Below are 18,710 nucleotides of genomic sequence, written 5' to 3'. Positions count from 1 at the left end.
ACTCATTGGAAAAGACTCTGATGCTGGGGGGGGTCGGGGGCAGGAGGAGAAGGGGACGACCGAGGATGAGATGGCTGGATGGCATCACTGACTCAATGTACATGAGTCTGAGTGAACTCCGGGAGATGGTGATGGACAGGGAGGCCTGGCGTGCTGCGATTCATGGGGTTGCAAAGAGTCGGACACGACTGAGCGACTGAACTGAACTGTATGACCTCATTTGTGTCTTTCTGCAAATGTCTATTCAAGTGCTTTCTTCTTTTCCAAATTGAATTGTCTTTTTATTATTGAATCGTTATCATTCTTTATATAGTCTGGGTACAAGTCCCTTATCAGCTATATGATATTTCATTACTTTCTTTTATTCTGTGGGTTGTCTTTTCTTTATGGTGTCCTTGACGTACAGTTTTTAACTTTGACCAAGTCCAATTTTCCTATTTTGTTCTCTTTTTCCTTAGCTTTTGGTGTCTCCTCTAAGAAACCATTGTTTTATCCAGGGTTATAAATATTTACTCCTTAATTTTCTTCTTAGAGTTTGATACTTTTTATCTATTAAACTTAGTTCTGGATTCATTTTAAGTTGAATATTGTACATGGTGTGAGGTAGGAATCCAACTTTATTCTTTTGAATGTGAATAGCCAGTAGTCCCAGTATGCACAACTGATTGACAAAGGTGAAAAGCAATTCAATGGAAGAAAAATAACCTTTTCAGGAAATGGCACATGAACATTGACAGGCAAAAACAAAACAGGAAAAAAAACCCTCAATGTAAACTTCACCCCTTAAGCAAAAATGAACTCAAAATTGATCATAGAGCAAAATGTAAATGTTGCAACTAGAAAACATGTAGAGGAAAACACTAGAGGGTAAGGTCAGTGTAAATTGAATTTTTATAGCTACTGACATATTTCCCTCTGGAGAAGCAAGTAGAACTTTTAGAATGAGTCATGGGTGCATTTTATATTTTCCCATCCCCTATCTTTGAACTTGTCTTTCACAGGATCATGCTGATATTGAGTGGAAGTTTGCAAGGACGAAGCTCTGGATGAGTTACTTTGATGAAGGTGGCACCTTGCCACCTCCTTTCAACATTATCCCCAGCCCCAAGTCATTTCTATACCTTGGCAACTGGTTCAACAACACCTTCTGCCCTAAAAGAGACCCGGATGGTAGACGGAGAAGGCACAACTTGAGAAGCTTCACAGTAAGGCCTTTAAAAATTGTCTCTTTGTAAAAACAACTGTTTTCTCCTTTCCCTCCTTTGTGGCATTCCCTATCTCAAACATCATAAAACTACTCCAACCTACAGATGCTTTGGGGGTTTGTCAAGCAGCAGCTCCTGTGTCATGTTTCAGTCCTAATATTTAGAAATATGTTTGAGTGGGTGGGCTGCTGGGACACTGCTGATATAAGCTTTCTGTCCATTTTCAATGACAGGAACGCCATGCTGACAGTCTGATACAGAACCAACATTACCAGGTAAAGCTTCTTTATATGAACTAAGCACAATAGTTCTTGTTCAGTTGTCTGACCTTGGATAAGTCACTTATCCTCCCTGAGCCTGTTTCTTCATTTGTAAATTAGGGATGATTAAACTTAACTCAAAGTGTAGTTGTGAGAATTGAGTGATCAGTATGTATGTATTTGTGTGTGCATGTGTGTCCTGGCAGTGCCTGACATATTGCACTAAGTGGTGGCTATCATCATCACTGTGACTAACAAACACAAAGTTGAGTGACTATGTGTATACCATTCCCAGGAGGCTAAGTTAAAAGAAGCCATCCTGTAAAGGAGAAGAACGTATTGACTTTAATAAAAAATATCTTGACTATGTAATTATTGGACATTGAAATCAGCAGATTTTGTGACACTGAAGAATGCCTTTTTCAACTTTATAAAAGGAAGAAAAACTCTCATCTTACTAGGAGGGTTAAAGTTTAATCCAGCCTGAACGGAAAGGATATTGACTGTGACCACTCAAGAATTACTCTACTCTGATTATTCTATTAATATGAATCATGTTTACCTTATGCCTGGGTGGAAAAATTTTCTTTTGGGTGAATTTGATCTCACTGGCCAACTCTGCCACCAAATTTGGACACATAGTAATTCATTTAGCCAGTGGACTTAACTGGGGGTTTTGTAGAAAATGGTTGGATCCTGTGAGAATTTTCCATTGCAAAGACAGTCTAGGCATGTTTTTTTTCTTGTATATGTTCCTTATTGTACTAAGAGTCCAAGAAGGAAACTGAATGCCTTTTCATGTTTTTGTTTAAATTCCAGGAAGTTATCAGGAATTTAGTCAAAAGATATGTGGCAGCTATGATAAGAAATTCCAAAACAAATGAGGGACTAACAGAAGAAAATTTTAAGGTAATTTGGTCATAAAGTGGTTTAACTTCTCATTTCACATTTCTTAAGCATCATTTAATCTTCACAGTATTTGAAGTTTCTGGTGATGGAATTTCAACTGCCTATGATACAGTAAAACCAGTTACAGTTCTTCCAATAGATGAAGAGATTTTACCAATGTCTGTCACACCACCACAGTCAGCTTTATGAATAATAAAAATACAGTCTTTTAATAGTCTGAGTGTTTCCCAGTGTGGGAATTGAATGCTTTAAACGATGTGGCAAGGATGTGTGAGATTTAAAGGTCTTCTTTACTTAAAAGATATGATAAAGACAAAAAAACTATTATTAAAACGTAACATTTATGATATCCTAGCATTACACATTTTTGCTTGTCACACTGGAATGCTATCGGCATCTAGTGAGTAGAGACTAGGGTTGTTGCTAAAAATCCTACAATGCACAGGACAGATCCCTTTAACAAAGAATTGCCACACTCAACATGTCAATTGGTTGGGAAACCCTATCCTAGAACACATATACATTCTAAGGAATGCATGAAGGCTGTTATCCTAATCTACATATAACTCACCAGTTGAGGGCCTGCTACATAGCACAGTGATGAGCAAGATAGAAGCAGCCCCTACTCTCCCATGGAGTAACACACAATAATAATAGAAGGTGATGAATGATGGAGTATTCTAACAAGAGCAACACAAGGTACTGTGGAGACATAGAAATGTGGGGACACCCAGCTGGGACTTGGGGATTTGAGGTTGGCTTTTCCGAGGAAGCCATATTCAAGCTGAGGTCTAAAGAGGGGCTAGTTGGGTAGAAGAGTGTTCCAGAGAGAACAGCAGCACATGCAGAGACTCAGAGGCAAGAGAGAATATGTTCATACAGGTGGACAGTGGCGAGCCTGGGCAAAGAGGTGGCGAGCCTGGGCAAAGAGCAGAAAGATATGATACAGGAGAGATGAACGCATACCAGGCCTTGAAAAACCTTGTAGTCTGTGGTATGGCATTTTTCCTTTTTCATAAGGTCAGTGACAAGTTACTAAAAAGTGTTAAGCAAAAGAATTAAATCATCGGACGTAAGCTTTTCAAAGATGATTTTTAAAAGAGCAATCTAGTATCTAGGCAGCCAGTGAGAGACAGAAGACATTTCACAGGGACTTGGATAAACAGGGTCCCCTGTCCCAAAATGGGGCTTCCCAAGTGGCTCAATGGTAAAGAATTGGCCTGCAATGTAGGAGATGTGGGTTTGATCCCTGGGTTGGGAAGATCCTCTGGAGGAAGAAATGGCAACCAACTCCAGTATTCTTGCCTGAGAAATCCCATGGACAGAGGAACCTGGCTGGTTACAGGCCAAGGGATCACAGAGTTGGACACAACTGAGCGACTTGAGCACTAGTCTCAAACAGCAGTCTCATCACCTGACATTCCACTTCCCTGGTTTTATTCCTGAGTCCTAAAGCTTTTCCTCTTCTGTATCTTTCTCTATGCAGATGTCGATGAGAGCCAATACCCTACTCTAATACCGTCATTGTTGGTTAACATTTCAGTCTGTTGGTGTACTCCTGATAGGGAGGTTCTGAAATCAACTTTACCAATTGCACATTTTTTTCCCAATGGCCAGCCCCGCCCACAGATTTGTTACTATGTTTTTCTTGTGTAGAATAATGTGAGATGCTTCTGGTAGTTCGTATACCTTGTGATTTGCTATGAGACAAAAACCTGGAACATTCCGAAGCTTCTTAACATAATGTGTCTTCTCTCTTGCCCTAGGAATTAAAGCAGGATATCTCCAGCTTTCGATATGAAGTGCTTGACCTTTTGGGAAACAGGAAGCACCAAAGGAGAAGCTTTTCCACTAGCAGCACTGAACTCTCACAGAGGGATGATACCAACGATGGCAGTGGTGGGGCTCGGGCCAAATCCAAGAGTGTCTCTTTCAATGTAGGCTGCAAGAAAAAAGCCTGCCATGGGCCACCTCTCATCAGGACTATGCCAAGAGTCGGTGGTGCCCAAGGCAAGTCAAAAGCTGAGTCATCAAGCAAACGATCCTTCATGGGTCCCTCTCTCAAGAAACTGGGTCTCCTATTCTCCAAGTTTAATGGTCATATGTCCGAACCCAGTTCAGAGCCAATGTACACCATCTCTGATGGGATTGTTCAGCCACACTATATGTGGCAGGACATCAGATATTCTCAGATGGAGAAAGGGAAAGCAGAGGCCTGTTCTCAAAGTGAAATTAACCTCAGTGAGGTAGAATTAGGTGAAGCCCGGGGCACTGCTCAGAGCACTGAATGCCCTCTAGCCTGTTCCAGCTCTCTTCACTGCGTATCCAGCATCTGTTCCTCAAATTCTAAACTTTTAGACTCCTCAGAGGATGTATTTGAAACGTGGGGAGAGGCTTGTGACCTGCTCATGCACAAATGGGGTGATGGACAGGAAGAACAAGTTACAACGCGGCTCTAAGTCAAGCCGTTATCACGTGTCCTGGAACTCAGAAAATTTCTCTTTTCTTTGCTCTCAGAGGTGACATAGAATATGATTCCCTCACTGCCCGCCCCCCACCAGACAGAAGAGTGAAACTCCTATTGCTTTTACCATATTTTATAGCTACATTCATTTTTTGGTTCTTGTTATTAGTATTATTTGCCTTTTTATACCTATAAAACAGTAAGTCCATTTCATAACCAACTGAAGGGGTATTTGCCCCTAATCAGCAGAGGTGCAGTCAGGTGCTTAACCCTTTGGCTTTGCTTTTCTTACCCTTGCTTCCTTGAAGCTCCAGGTGCCACTTTGCTACTGTCGCTGCCGCACAGATTCCTGACCTTCCTTGGGATCTCACACCATTTCCCCACAGGGCTGAGGGCTGTGCTCAGCAGTCCCCACCAGCTATCAGATGAGGCAAACTCACCTGCCTAAGTTTGTTGCCCTTCAGTGCTCCACGCTGCCCATTCTGGTTCAATGAACAGCATCAAAGGGAGACTGAATAGACTCCAAAGAATTGTCAGCTCGTGGTTTCTAGGTATAACTGGCTTTCGTGTTTTTGTTTTTAAACACTACAACTTCTCCTTATTGTGGGGGCTGTTGAGTTTTTTGTTTCTTAAAGACTTGTGAGTTTCCTAATGTATGCCAGTGACTATTTACCCCCATAGTATATGTCATATCTAATAAGTTAGTGAATTCCTTTCCTGTGTTTGTATATTTCAGTTAGCTTACTACATCTTAAAATTTGACAGTATCAAGATTAGTATTTAGGATGTAGACTCTTTTAAAAACTTTTCCTGCACTCTAACCAATAGTCACTACATCTCATACATTGGTAAGAAAAAATAATTAGCTGGCATATTTATAGGGTTCTATCTACTGATGATAGTTTTAATCATTATTGCTATCAAAAGTATTTCTAAGATAAAAACCTGGATTTGAAAATATTTTATCATAAAAATGACATCTTGCTGAGGTGTCAGAATCCGAAAACAACTTCATTTTAATTAATTGCTCTCTGATAAAACAAGAACAATAAAACAATTTTAGGTCTAGATAATTTGATTCAAGTTGCAGTTTTAATGCTCAGTGGAGACAGTGGAATTGCATGTGTAAACTGATGTTAAATATATAACATAACAACCCTAGTGAATTCATGGAACTACAAACATGATCCAAATTCTACTGTCTTTAAAGAAAACTGCATTATACACCAAAACAAATTATTTTCCACAGCTTAAGAGTACCTCATCAGACAACATAGGTGAAGGTTAAAAAATGAAGCCCATAATGCTCATGGTCATCATGTTAGACCTGGTAACCAGTGACTGAGGACCTGCTAAACAAGGGTGGTTCTTGCCAACATTAGCACAAAGGTATCCCCAACTTACACTCTTCACACATGACCTAAAATAGCTCAAGGTCTAACTCCTGGTGATTAAATTAACACATAGCTCAAAAACATAAGAAACTTAATTAGTTGTCACCCTGTTTTTGTAATGGTCAACAGTAATAGGAAACCATCTAAATTTATGTATATACTTTCTGGCAAAATTTAGTGAAATGCAGCATTCTCAGTGCAAATATAGTTTTTGACAGCATAGTTTCTGTTATTTGAATTGATTCCCATTCTAGCTCTAGCTTCAGTAATGGACAAAATATTCTACAGGGAAAAGACACAAACTGGGGATAAGGGGGAAACAAGAGGAGGTGTTGAAGAACAAAGCTCAGATCCAGGAAAAGGTGACCAAGAGAACAAGCTGCATCAAGATCCATTTGGCAAGTTTATCACAAAATAATTCCTCAGCGATCATACTCAAACCTCCTGCTTCTCTAAGTGGGACTATTCTAAGTGGCCCTGACATCATTAACAGGTTACCTTCCAGAAGGAAGTTTTCTAAAGTTACAGATTCAACTTTCCCAGTTTCCAAATTCACTTTGAATAATAAACAGCACCTAGGCTACATTTCTTTTCATACTGATGGCACCAGAAACCAATAGATGGCCCTATTTCATCTCTCTTACAAATGCATGTTTTATGATAACCTAGGCTTAATTGTTCCAGCAGTTACTTTATCAATTTGTCAGAAAATAAGGATAGCCAGGGATAGAGCCATGGTGCAAAATACAGTCTTCTCTCAGTTATGTGCCAAAGAGAGAATATGTATAAGTCATAATAGCAATCTCTACTACTGAAAGAAACCAGTGTCATATTTCATTCCTTTTCAGATCGTCTCAGGGTTATTGTCTTTATGATGTAGGCTTAAGATTTCACCAGCTATGCTGAGGCCTAGCTATGTTGGGGATTGAAGCCAGTTAGCTGTTAAAGCTAATCAGTTATTGCCCTAATGTCTATGATGGTGACACCAACATTTTAAACAACTCTAATTCCAGTAGAAAGTGGGAAAGGAAAGAGACTTGTGTTAACTCTGGATCAGCCACTATCAAGAAAGACATTTCAAATCAAATGTTTAACTATGTTCTCTGACCCCAGAGAAGGTATAAGTCAACTTGAGAGTAAATTTATAAACATAAAAGTCAGAAGTAAAAGAGAACCTTAGTGGGGATCCACTCAATTCTAAATTCTTATTTTACAAATAGAAAAAAAAGAGGCCCAGAAAATGATAATGACTTGCTCAAGGTCAGAGAGCCAGTCAACAAAGCCAACTCTTCTAGATCATAGAAACAAGACATTTACTATTAAGCATATATAAACAAAGGAGATGTGGAAATGGATTGGCCACTGTACCTTTTTGTTCATTTGCCCAAAATGCCATGAACTCCATAATTTAAGACTGACATATTTATATGTAAAGTTAAAAATGTACTCCAAAGTCAAATATAATAATAAACGATTCAAGAATCACTATTTGTCTAAGTATACCACGGTTCACCTCAACAGGTGAATTTCTTATCATTTATGGACACTTATATTTGTTTGATTTCATCATATTAACATCTCCTTCATAATAATGCACTCCAGTACTCTTGCCTGGAAAATCCCATGGATGGAGGATCCTGTTAGGCTACAGTCCATGGGGTGGCAAAGAGTCAGACACGACTGAGTGACTTCACTTCATAATTAGTAAGGGTAAAATTGCTTACAAAAAAATATCTGAAGTATATTCAAAAATGGCCGTTGTTGAAGTAGGTCCTCCACTTACAGCTTTAAATCCAGTGAAGTATAAAGAAAAAGGAATGATTCCAAATTCAAAGTCATTATTTTTGGAAGATGTCAAATTTTATAGGGATATAAATCTCCAAGTTATACTCCTGTCCACTTATATAGGCATACTGGAAAATTTTCTGATATTTTTTGCCTCTCATAGTCATTTTTCATTCCACTCTGACCTAATTTAGGGCATTTCAGCTAAATTCAAAACATCTAAACATTTGTCTGCACTTGATTAAAGACACACACACACACACACCAAACCTCCCCCCACCATGGCCTTTACCTTCTGAATGACTTAAAATGAGTTGATAGCTTAGCTAGGAAATATAAATAACCATTTGACATTCATATTGCCTTGTGCTGAGACTGAAGGAGTGTTTTAACTAACAGTTTAAGTGGCCCAGATCTTGGTTTGTTCAACCATTAGGAAAAAGTACTTGAAGTGAGTCAGGCATTCTTTCCTATTTAAAAAGTACACAAGAAAAAATGATCATATTATTTTGGTAATCACATTTCAAAACAGTGTTAGTAAACAGATTGCTTGTATACACACAGCTAATACAAGCTGATGTAGTTATTTGAATCACTTAAATAACCTTTCTATGTATACTTGTCAGCTCCCTTCAACCCCAAACCCTGTGGCTTTGCCTCAAATCTGTAATTGTTTCTTAGACATGCTTTATCCAGATAACTGTTCCTAATACACACTTTGTTGGTGTAGAACTAGTCATTGGGAATAGGGTACCCCAATTCAGTGTGAACATTACTTTACTACAGAAAAATGTTATTTTTACTGTATTTCCAAAGACCCTTCCCATTGCTTTTTCCAACAGATGTGGGTCATTGTTTGCACTTTTTGGGGATGTTTGTAAAAGTGAGAACCTTATCTGTATGCATGTGCACACACACATATGCAATGAAACTTAATAGCATTTGATGGCTCTGGCTTGGCCCTTCATCCCTTTTGGTAATTACTAAATCATTTTGAAGGGAAGGGGACAGGAATAGGCTCAATGGAAAGAAACTGCCAAATTAACGTTGTTCTTCAAAATTCTTCTAAGTAGCCACCTTAAGTTGTACCCATATTCGAATGTTGACATTACTCAAACCATCATGGACTACTGCTTTGGGGAGGATGTTCAAAACACACAATACAATATCTGAATACCCTCAATGGTAGAAAATAATAATCTTATAAAATTAAATTCTAAGAAACAGTCAAAACTAATTTTAGATTCATACTTGATAAAAATTTGGACAATTGAGGTTAGTTCTTTCTCTGGTAAAACATAATTTTCAATTGCTGTCACACAATATGCACTTTGATAGGCACAATTATAAAACAACAAGTTTCTTGTGGGTTTGTGAAGTAACCTGAAACTGTTCTTTGGAATCTAGTTTTTTCCTTATCAACTCTGAAGAATAATTTGTGTACAACTACCTGCATCCATTTAAAGTGTACAATTCAGTGAGTCTTCACAGTTGTGTATATCCCTAGAATCATCACCACCAAAATCAAAATACAAAAATTTCCGTCAGCCCCAAAAGAAGCCTCGTTCCTCTTTCAAGTCTGGAATCTAGTTTCAAACATGCTTGGAACAGTGCCAGCCTTACTGGAATAAGTTTATAGCTTCCCAAGGAGGAAACATTAAAGAACACCATGTTTAGATATAGAACCATCATTGATTTGAAAACAACCTTAATGACTTAGCTCTTGAAATATTTGTATTTAAACAGTAAAACACATTCCAATATGCAATGGCTTATGTTGTAAATAAACTCAGAATTGGCTTCCCAAACCTTATTTGATCCATAAGAAATCATACGTCATAATACAGAGGCTCTGACAGCTAGGCTGTTAGCAGGAAGAAAGAGCAGTAAAGAAAAGCCCTAGCCGCCCCAGAAAATTGAAGGGAGGGTTTTGGATTCAGAAGGTGCTCTAGTAACAGAAATAGGGGGCAGTGCTAAAGGGAGGATGGCAACAGCTAGCTGAAATTTCAGGTCACTTTAAAATCACATGTTCACATTAGGTATTTCCTATATAAAATATAGTCATATTATTTGAAGTTCAGGTTCATCCATTTTCGGTCTCATTTTGTAGGACTTCCTTTTACAATATGTATTAAGCAATCGGTTTAAATAACCAAAGCAATGTAGCCTGTGGTCCAATAAGCAGAGTGGTAACTGTGCTTCGTAAATACTTGGGCAGGAGAAGCAGTCAGAATCCTTGAGTGTCTAGTAGGATTCATTGAAACCAATCACACTAAAATGAATGTTACGTGAGCTCAAGAGGAAACCTTGAAACCCAAGGGATTAATACATTAGTCTGTAGTGTTCTTAATGTTAAAGACAATCCAATAAATTATTAACCTAAAAACTTTTAACTGTTCAAATTACTCTTCTAACATAGCAAAAGTAAACCCATATGTTCTCTAGTGAAAACATTTTAATTTGTCTGTTTCTTATAACATAAATGCATACCAGTGGTAGGATTCAAGAAAATATCACTATTTAAACTCCTCACAGGATTCAGGATTTCTCAAAAACAGGCTGAAACTGAGGATGAAGAATTTCTTCCTATTCAAAGCAATGAATGTAGTTTGGAGCCAACATTTGAGGAAGATAAAGAATACTTTTAGTAAACACAGGCAGTGTTTAATTAACTTTCTTAGCTTCGTTGGAGGCCCCAATTACACATCACACCACACAGAAAATGTATGCATCAAACTTCAGGTTAAAATTGTATCTCCTGAGCTTAATCATGAAAAGGGAAAATTCCAAATGTGTTTGTGTAAATGGCATTTTGGCTTTACAGACTACTATTTTAAAAGCTAAAAACTTGAGAAAACTATTACTTTTATTTAAATATGTTCTGTAGGAAGCACAAAGCTGTCATCCTTAAATGTGTTAAAACGTATCTTGTACAATAAAAAGATTTTGTGTGTTTTTAGCTTCAGTATAAACAAAAATAAAGCATTTACTTTTTCCTCTGAAATGTATGGCTACTCAGATTTAAGGTGTTCTTTTCCTCCCTTCTGCAACATAATCATTTCTAGCCACCTATTGTTAATAAACATTTGTGAACAACAATGGATTTTACACTATAATTTAACCAGCATACACACTTAAGGGAGACCTCCACCATCCAATGTATTTTTAAAAAGTAGATGATTAAGAATAAACATTATTATAACTCTAACTTTTATACTTCCCATTAAATAAAGCTGTGTTAAATACTTGGAAAACTGTAAGCATTCATAAACAACTTTGAGGTGATGAATGAAGGGACTAGTACAGCTACAACTTACAATACTGACAAAACTGAGTATCCAAAGAATGATACATGTCGTAGAGAGCTATTTCAACCTGTGGATCAGTGAGAAGAATCATACACTGAGGCTAAGCTGGTCATTATTAAGCTAGTATAATCTGAGTACATTTGGGTAATATTTTCTGAAGCTATCAGTTGACATTTCTTTTCAAGCTTTTTTTTCCGTAGTCATGGACTCTTTAGCAATTAGCTTTCCCCTAATTAATTCAGATTCCTGAAAATTTGTCTTTTATTTTACATAATTAACTTTTAGGCCATCAGAGCACTGGTTAGGATATCAGACCAGCTTAACATTCAGTCAAATAATTCATTGCAAGTGCTGGCCTAATTATTTTAAGTGTAACTGGATATATTAATATTTACACATTGGTTAGATAAGACAATTAAAAAAGCAGTAATATATCTGGAAAAGATGTGCAACCGCTATATGCAAACTCCAACAACTCAATAACAAAAACACAAACAATTTGAACAATTTCAAAAAGAAATATATACGCCAAGTAAAGAAGCACATGGAAAAGTGTTAAACATAATTACAGGGAAATGCAAATTAAAACCACAAGATAACACTTATTACCAAACCCATCAGAATGGCTAAAATCACAAAGACCAATACCACCAAATGTTGATGAGGATGAAAAACAACTAGAATTCTCATATGTTGCTGATGAGAGAACAGAATGGTACAGTCATTTCAGGAAAATGTCCTGCATTTCTGTACTAGTCATATATATAACTTATGATCCAGTAATTCCAGGAAAAATGAAAACAAATGCTCACAAGATGACTTGTACAAAAATGTTCATAGCAACTTCATTCTTATCTAAAAACTGGAAATGGCCCAGGTATCCACCAACAGGAGAATGAATAAATAAACAACGGCTTTTGTGTACAATGAAATGCTGCCCAGCAATAAAAAGAACTATACACACACACCATGGATGAATTCCAAATACCTATGCTAAAGAAGTCTTACACAAAGGAGTGCATGCTCTGATTCATTTACATACACTTTGAAAAACAAACTATGATAGGAGAAAAATCAGAAGAAACAGTGGTTGCCTAGGGGACTGGGATGGGTGAAGCAGTGATCGACTGGGAAGGAGCATGACAGAATTTTCTGGAGTGATGAAAATATTATCTTGATAAAGGCCTGGATTTCACAGATGTGTGATTTGTAAAAAGTTCATTGTATCAAACACTTTAAGATTTGTGCATCTCATCACACGTAAACATTTTTTTTCTGAAAATAACCTTAAAAAAAAATGAACCTTTAACACATACTAAACTGTAGTTAACAATATGTATGCTTAAATGTTTAGTGGGGAAATGTATTTAAGTCTGCAACTTTTTTTGTAATTATCAAAAAATAGGATTTATAGATGGGTACATAAAAAGGTAAGGGTAGTAAAATGTTAATTATATAATCTAGGTGGTGAATATATACATGTACACTGCACAATTATTTCAACTTTTAAATAATTTTCAATAATAAAATGCTGGAAAAAATAAGCAGCAATTGAAGAAAAGAACTAGGTTAATAAAAGCCAAATCTACACCATGCTTCAAAACATTCTAAACAATTAGGAGGAAGAAAACTTCTTGAATAATTGAAGCTATTTAAGCAAAGTTAAAAGAGAGAAAGAAAACTAAAAGTTCAACTGCTGATGCAACCAAAACAGCTGAATAGAATTTTTTATTTTTTGGTAGGGATACATGTGGTAGAACTTTTATTGTGGTAAGAACACATATCATGATATTTCCCTCTTAGTATTTTTAAGTGTACAATACAGTTTTGTCATCTATAGGCAGATGTCATAGAGCAGATCTCTGTAACTTCTCTTGCGTTACAGAAATTTACCAAGAAAAAAAATTGTTACTCGGATCTGGTTAATACACTAGCAAAGAAATAAAACAGTTTAAGTCAAGAAATTTAATACCTTAGTATTATGGTAGAATTTTTTTCTATGATTCTGCAAATTATCTGAAAAACCTGTATTAAATTTTTTAGAAAAAGCCATAAGATCTGCAAGAAAATGTTTACTAGTTGATTAGGAAAAGGGGCCAAACATCCATATAAAACCTATTATTATTACTTGGCATAAGAAAAAGAAATGCAAAAAGGCAAAATGGTTGTCTGAGGAAACCTTACAAATAGCAGAGAAAAGAGAAGCTAAAGGCAAAGGAGAAAAGGAAACATAGACCCATTTGAATGCAGAGTTCCAAAGGATAGCAAGGAGAAATAAGAAAGCCTTCCACAGTGATCAATGCAAAGAAATAGAGGAAAACAACAGAATGGGAAAGACTAGAGATCTCTTCAAGAAAATTAGAGATATCAAGGGAACATTTCATGCAAAGATGGGCTCAATAAAGGACAGAAATGGTATGGACCTAACAGAAGCAGAAAATATTAAGAGGAGGTGGCAAGAATACACAGAACTATACAAAAAAGACCTTCACGACTCAAATAACCACAATGGTGTGATCACTCACCTAGAGCCAGACATCCTGGAATGCGAAGTCAAGCAGGCCTTAGGAAGCATCACTACAAAGTTAGTGGAGGTGATGGAATTCCAGTTGAGCTATTTCAAATCCTGGAAGATGATGCTGTGAAAATGCTGCACTCAATATGCCAGCAAATTTGGAAAACTCAGCAGTGGCCACAGGACTGGAAAAGGTGTTTTCATTCCAATTCCAAAAAAAGGCAATGCCAAAGAATGCTCAAACTACTGCACAATTGCACTCATCTCACATGCTAGCAAAGTAATGCTCAAAATTCTCCAAGCCAGGCTTCAACACTATGTGAACAGTGAACTTCCAGATGTTCAAGCTAGTTTTAGGAAAGGCAGAGGAACCAGAGATCAAATTGCCAACATCCACTGGATCATGGAGAAAGCAGGAGAGTTCCAGAAAAACACCTATTTCTGCTTTATTGACTATACCAAAGCCTTTGACTGTGTGGATGACAACAAACTGTGGAAAATTCTTAAAGAGATGGGAATACCAGACTACCTTATCTGCTCCCTAGAAATCTGTATGCAGGTCAAGAAGTAACAGTTAGAACTAGACACAGAACAACAGACTGGCTCCAAATTGGGAAAGGAGTATGTCAGAGCTGTATACTGTCACCCTGCTTAACTTATATACAGAATACATCACACAAAATGTCAGCTTGGATGAAGCACAAGCTAGAATCAAGACTCCCAGGAGAAATATCAATAATCTCATATACGCAGATGACACCACCCTTACAGCAGAAAGCAAAGAAGAACTAAAGAGCCTCTTGATGAAAGTGAAAGAGAAGAGTGAAAAAGTTGGCTTAAAACTCAACATTCAAAAAACTAAGATCATGGCATCTGCTCCCATCACTTCATGGCAAACAGACCAGGAAACAATGGAAACAATGATAGATTTTGGGGGGCTGCAGATGGTGACTACAGCCATGAAATTAAAAGATGCTTGCTCCTTGGAAGAAAAACAGTGATAAATCTAGACAGCATATTAAAAAGCAGAGACATTATTTTGCCGATAAAGGTCCATCTAGTCAAAGCTATGGTTTTTCCAGTAGTCAGGTATGGATGTGAGAGTTGGGACTATAAAGAAAGTTGAGCACTGAAGAATTGATGCTTTTGAACTGTGGTGTTGGAGAAGACTCTTGAGAGTCCCTTGAACTTCTAGATCAAACCAGTCAATCCTAAATGAAATTAACTCTGAATATTCATTGGAAGGGCTGATGCTGAAGATGAAATTCCAGTACTTTGACCCTCTGATGCAAAGAACTGACTCATTGGAAAAGACCCTGATGCTAGGAAAGATTGAGGGCAGGAGAAGGGGACAACAGAGGGTGAGATGGTTGGATGGGATCACTGACTCGATGGACATGAAGTTGAGCAAGTTCCAGGAGTTGGTGACGGACAGGGAAGCTTGGCATTCTGCAGTTCATGGAGTTGCAAAGAGTCGGACATGACTGAGTGACTGAACTACTATGACAGCATCTCTAAAATCTTGTTTCTTTTCAGGATTCAAGGCAAAATATTTAAAAATTTGAACTTTGACTAACTGTATCATTCATTTTCTAGATGGTCAGTTTCCAAGGCAGTTTTTTTTCAACTAGTAAGACAGATTTCAAACACAAAAGTAGAGAGAATAGAACAATGAACTCAAGTTTTAATAGTTACAAATGTGCAGCTTACCTTTCATCTTTAAACCCCATTCCCCAGATTATTTTGATGTGATACCCAAAATACTCTAAAGCAGTTTTTACTGCTTTATGCTTTTATAAGTCTTAAAGCTTTTTTAGATACTCTAAAGCAGTTTTAGTAACATGGTAGGTAGTTACCTAATCTCAGGTCCATCCTTTCCCAAAACTTTATCTCCCCATATACAGACATCCTACACATCCCTGGAAATCCCTTTGATAACTGAGGCAGGAGAGAAGACAAGTGTTTTAAATCAAGTTGCTCAAACTGAAATTTAACATTCTAGGTAAGATTGGGGAAACAAGAGGTTGCCTTTTGCTGTATGAGTTCTCCTGAATTTTCATTATAAATGGAAATATAAATGGCTTCAAAGAGGTTTCCTGTAAAATGGACTAAGTCTGCCCCAGATTTAGAAAAATCTAGGTTAAGTTCACCCTCCTCCGATGGACCATTTCATTATTTATGGAGACTTATGTCTAAATTAAGTTCTGAATATATGCTATTTGCATTAAAATAATAATGTTTGTTTATACCTTTATTTCTAAAGCTAATTAAAAGGTTATGCCTTGTTTTAGGCTCTAAGGAAATGAAAGATGTTTTAAATTCACAAGTCTTGAATTTCACCAGCAAAACAGATTCAATCTTTTCATCTGCTCTTAATCAAGGCAAAAACCCACAATTAGTTTTAAGAATAAATATACACTGCATAAAAATGAATTCTAATGGTTTTTCCTCACTATGGAAATGATACAGCTTTCTACTTCTGGTATAAATCAAATTTATCTCAGGAAAGGGGTGAAAGTAAAGGGTCCAGGACAAACCACAGTGCCTTTACATCCTCCTTACCCTAATAACTCTAAATGGATGAAATCCAGGTATAACAGCCAATAAAAGACAGGATGCCTTTTGTAACATTAATCGTAACTAAAGAAGCGATATATAAAAAGTCTACCACAGTAGTAGACTTATGTTGTATATACTTATAAGTATACAACTTATGTTGCATATACTTATATATACTATATATACACTATAATACTATATTTTATATATACTCTATATAATATATACACTTATATATACAATATGTTGATCAAATATACATCTTTTATTTTTGTTCAGTTGCTCAGTCATGTCCAACTCTTTGCAACCCCATGGACTGCAGCACGCCAGGCTTCCCTGTCCTTCGCTGTCTCTCAGAGCTTGCTCAAACTCATGTCCATTGAGTCAATGATACCATCCAACCATCTCATCCTCTGTTGCCCCCTTCTCCTCCTGCCTTCAATCTTTCCCAGCATCAGGGTTTCTTCCAATGAGTCAGTTCTTCACATCAGGTGACCAAAGTATTGGAGTTTCAGCTTCAGCATCAGTCCTTCCAATGAATATTCAGGGTTGATTTCCTTTAGGACTGACTGGTTTGGATCTAGCAGTCCAAGGGACTCTCAAGAGTCTTCTCCAGCACCGCAGTTTGTAAGCATCAATTCTTCAGTGCTCAGTCTTCTTTATGGTCCAACTCACACATGGTCCAACTCACACATGACTACTAGAAAAACCATAGCTTTGACTATACACACCTTTGTTGGCAAAATGATTTCTCTGCTTTTTAATATGCTGTCTTGGCTTATCACTGCTTTTCTTCCAAGGAGCAAGTGTCTTTTAATTTCATGGCTGCAGTCACTGGACCCAGTGATTTTGGAGCCCAAGAAAATAATGTCTGTCACTGTTTCCATTGTTTCCCCATCTATTTGCCATAAAGTGATGGGACCAGATGACATGATCTGAAAGTTTTGAATGTTGAGTTTTAAGCCAGCTTTTTCACTCTCCTCTTTCACCTTCATAAAGAAGCTCTTTAGAGCCTCTTCACTTTCTGCTACCAGGGTTGTGTCATCTGCATATTAGAGGTTATAGGTATTTCTCCCACCAATCTTGATTCCAGCTTGTGCTTTATCTAGCCTGGCATTTCACATGTAATCTGCATATAAGTTAAATAAACAGGATGACAATATACAGTCTTGATGTACTCCTTTCCCAGTTCTGAATCAGTTTATACAGCCTTGATATACTCCTTTCCCAATTTTGAGCCAGTATGTTGTTCCATATTCAGTTCTAACTTTTGCTTCTCGACCTGCATACAGGCTTCTCAGGAAGCAGGTAAGGTGGTCTGGTATTCTTGTCTCTTCAAGAATTTTTTTTTTTACAATTTGTTGTAATCCACAGTTAAAAGTTTTAACATACTCAATGAAGCAGATGTTTTTCTAAAATTCTCATTTTTTTCTATGATCCAACGAATGTTGGCAATTTGATCTCTGGTTCTTCTGCCTTTTCTAAATCCAGTTTGTACATCAGGAAGTCCTCAGTTTATGCACTATTGAAGCCTAGCTTGAAGGATTTTGAGCACAAATTTACTAGTCTGTGAAATGAACATAATTGTACGGTAGCCTGGACATTCTTTGGCATTGCCCTTCTTTAGGACTGGAATGAAAACTGACCTTTTCCAGTCCTGTAGTCACTGCTGAGTTTTCCAATTTTGCTGGCATACTGAGTGCAGCCCTTTAACGGCATCATCTTTTAGGATTTGAAATAGCTCAGCAGGTATTCCATCACCTCCACTAACTTTGCTTGTAGTAATTCTTCCTAAGGCCCACTTGACTTCACATTCCAGGATGTCTGGCTCTAGTGAGTGGTCACACCATCGTGGTTTTCCAGGTTAAGATCTTTTTTGTATAGTTCTGTGTATTTTTGCCACCTCTTCTTAATCTCTTCTGCTTCTGTTAGGTCTATATTAGCTTCTGTCCTTTGTTGTGTCCATCTTTGTATGAAACGTTCCCTTAGTATCTCTGATTTTCTTGAAGGGATCCCTAATCTTTCTCATTCTATTGTTTTCCTCTATTTCTTTGCATTGTTTACTTAAGCAGGCTTTCTTTTCTCTCCTTGCTATTCTTTGAAACTCTGCATTCAGATGGGTATACTTTTCCCTTTTGCTTCTTTTCTCAGCTATTTTTAAGACCTCTTCAGACAACCATTTTGCCTTTTTGCATTTCTTTCTCTCAGGGATGATTTTGTTCTTTGCCTCCTGTAAAATGTTATGAACCTCCATCCATAGTTTTTCAGGTACTGTATCAGATCTAACCCCTTGAATCTATTTGTCACTTCC

At 37.2% G+C, this 18,710-nt stretch overlaps 1 protein-coding gene across 1 annotated transcript in view; it reads left to right on the top strand.

Moving 5' to 3' along the window:
* TRPC5 (transient receptor potential cation channel subfamily C member 5) overlaps nt 1-4,833 on the top strand; it is a 179,491-nt gene extending 174,658 nt beyond the window's left edge. The window contains exons 7-10 of the mRNA XM_068962371.1: nt 1,002-1,205; nt 1,439-1,480; nt 2,285-2,374; nt 4,141-4,833. Of these exons, the coding sequence (XP_068818472.1) occupies nt 1,002-1,205; nt 1,439-1,480; nt 2,285-2,374; nt 4,141-4,833 (1,029 nt within the window). The remainder of the gene's footprint in view (nt 1-1,001; nt 1,206-1,438; nt 1,481-2,284; nt 2,375-4,140) is intronic.
* Nucleotides 4,834-18,710: the final 13,877 nt, after the last annotated feature.

Source organism: Capricornis sumatraensis, chromosome X, assembly GCF_032405125.1.
Source record: "Capricornis sumatraensis isolate serow.1 chromosome X, serow.2, whole genome shotgun sequence".
Lineage (NCBI taxonomy): Eukaryota > Metazoa > Chordata > Mammalia > Artiodactyla > Bovidae > Capricornis > Capricornis sumatraensis.
The sequence above is the reverse complement of the archived record's forward strand: the minus strand, read 5'-3'. Positions and strand labels throughout refer to the sequence as shown.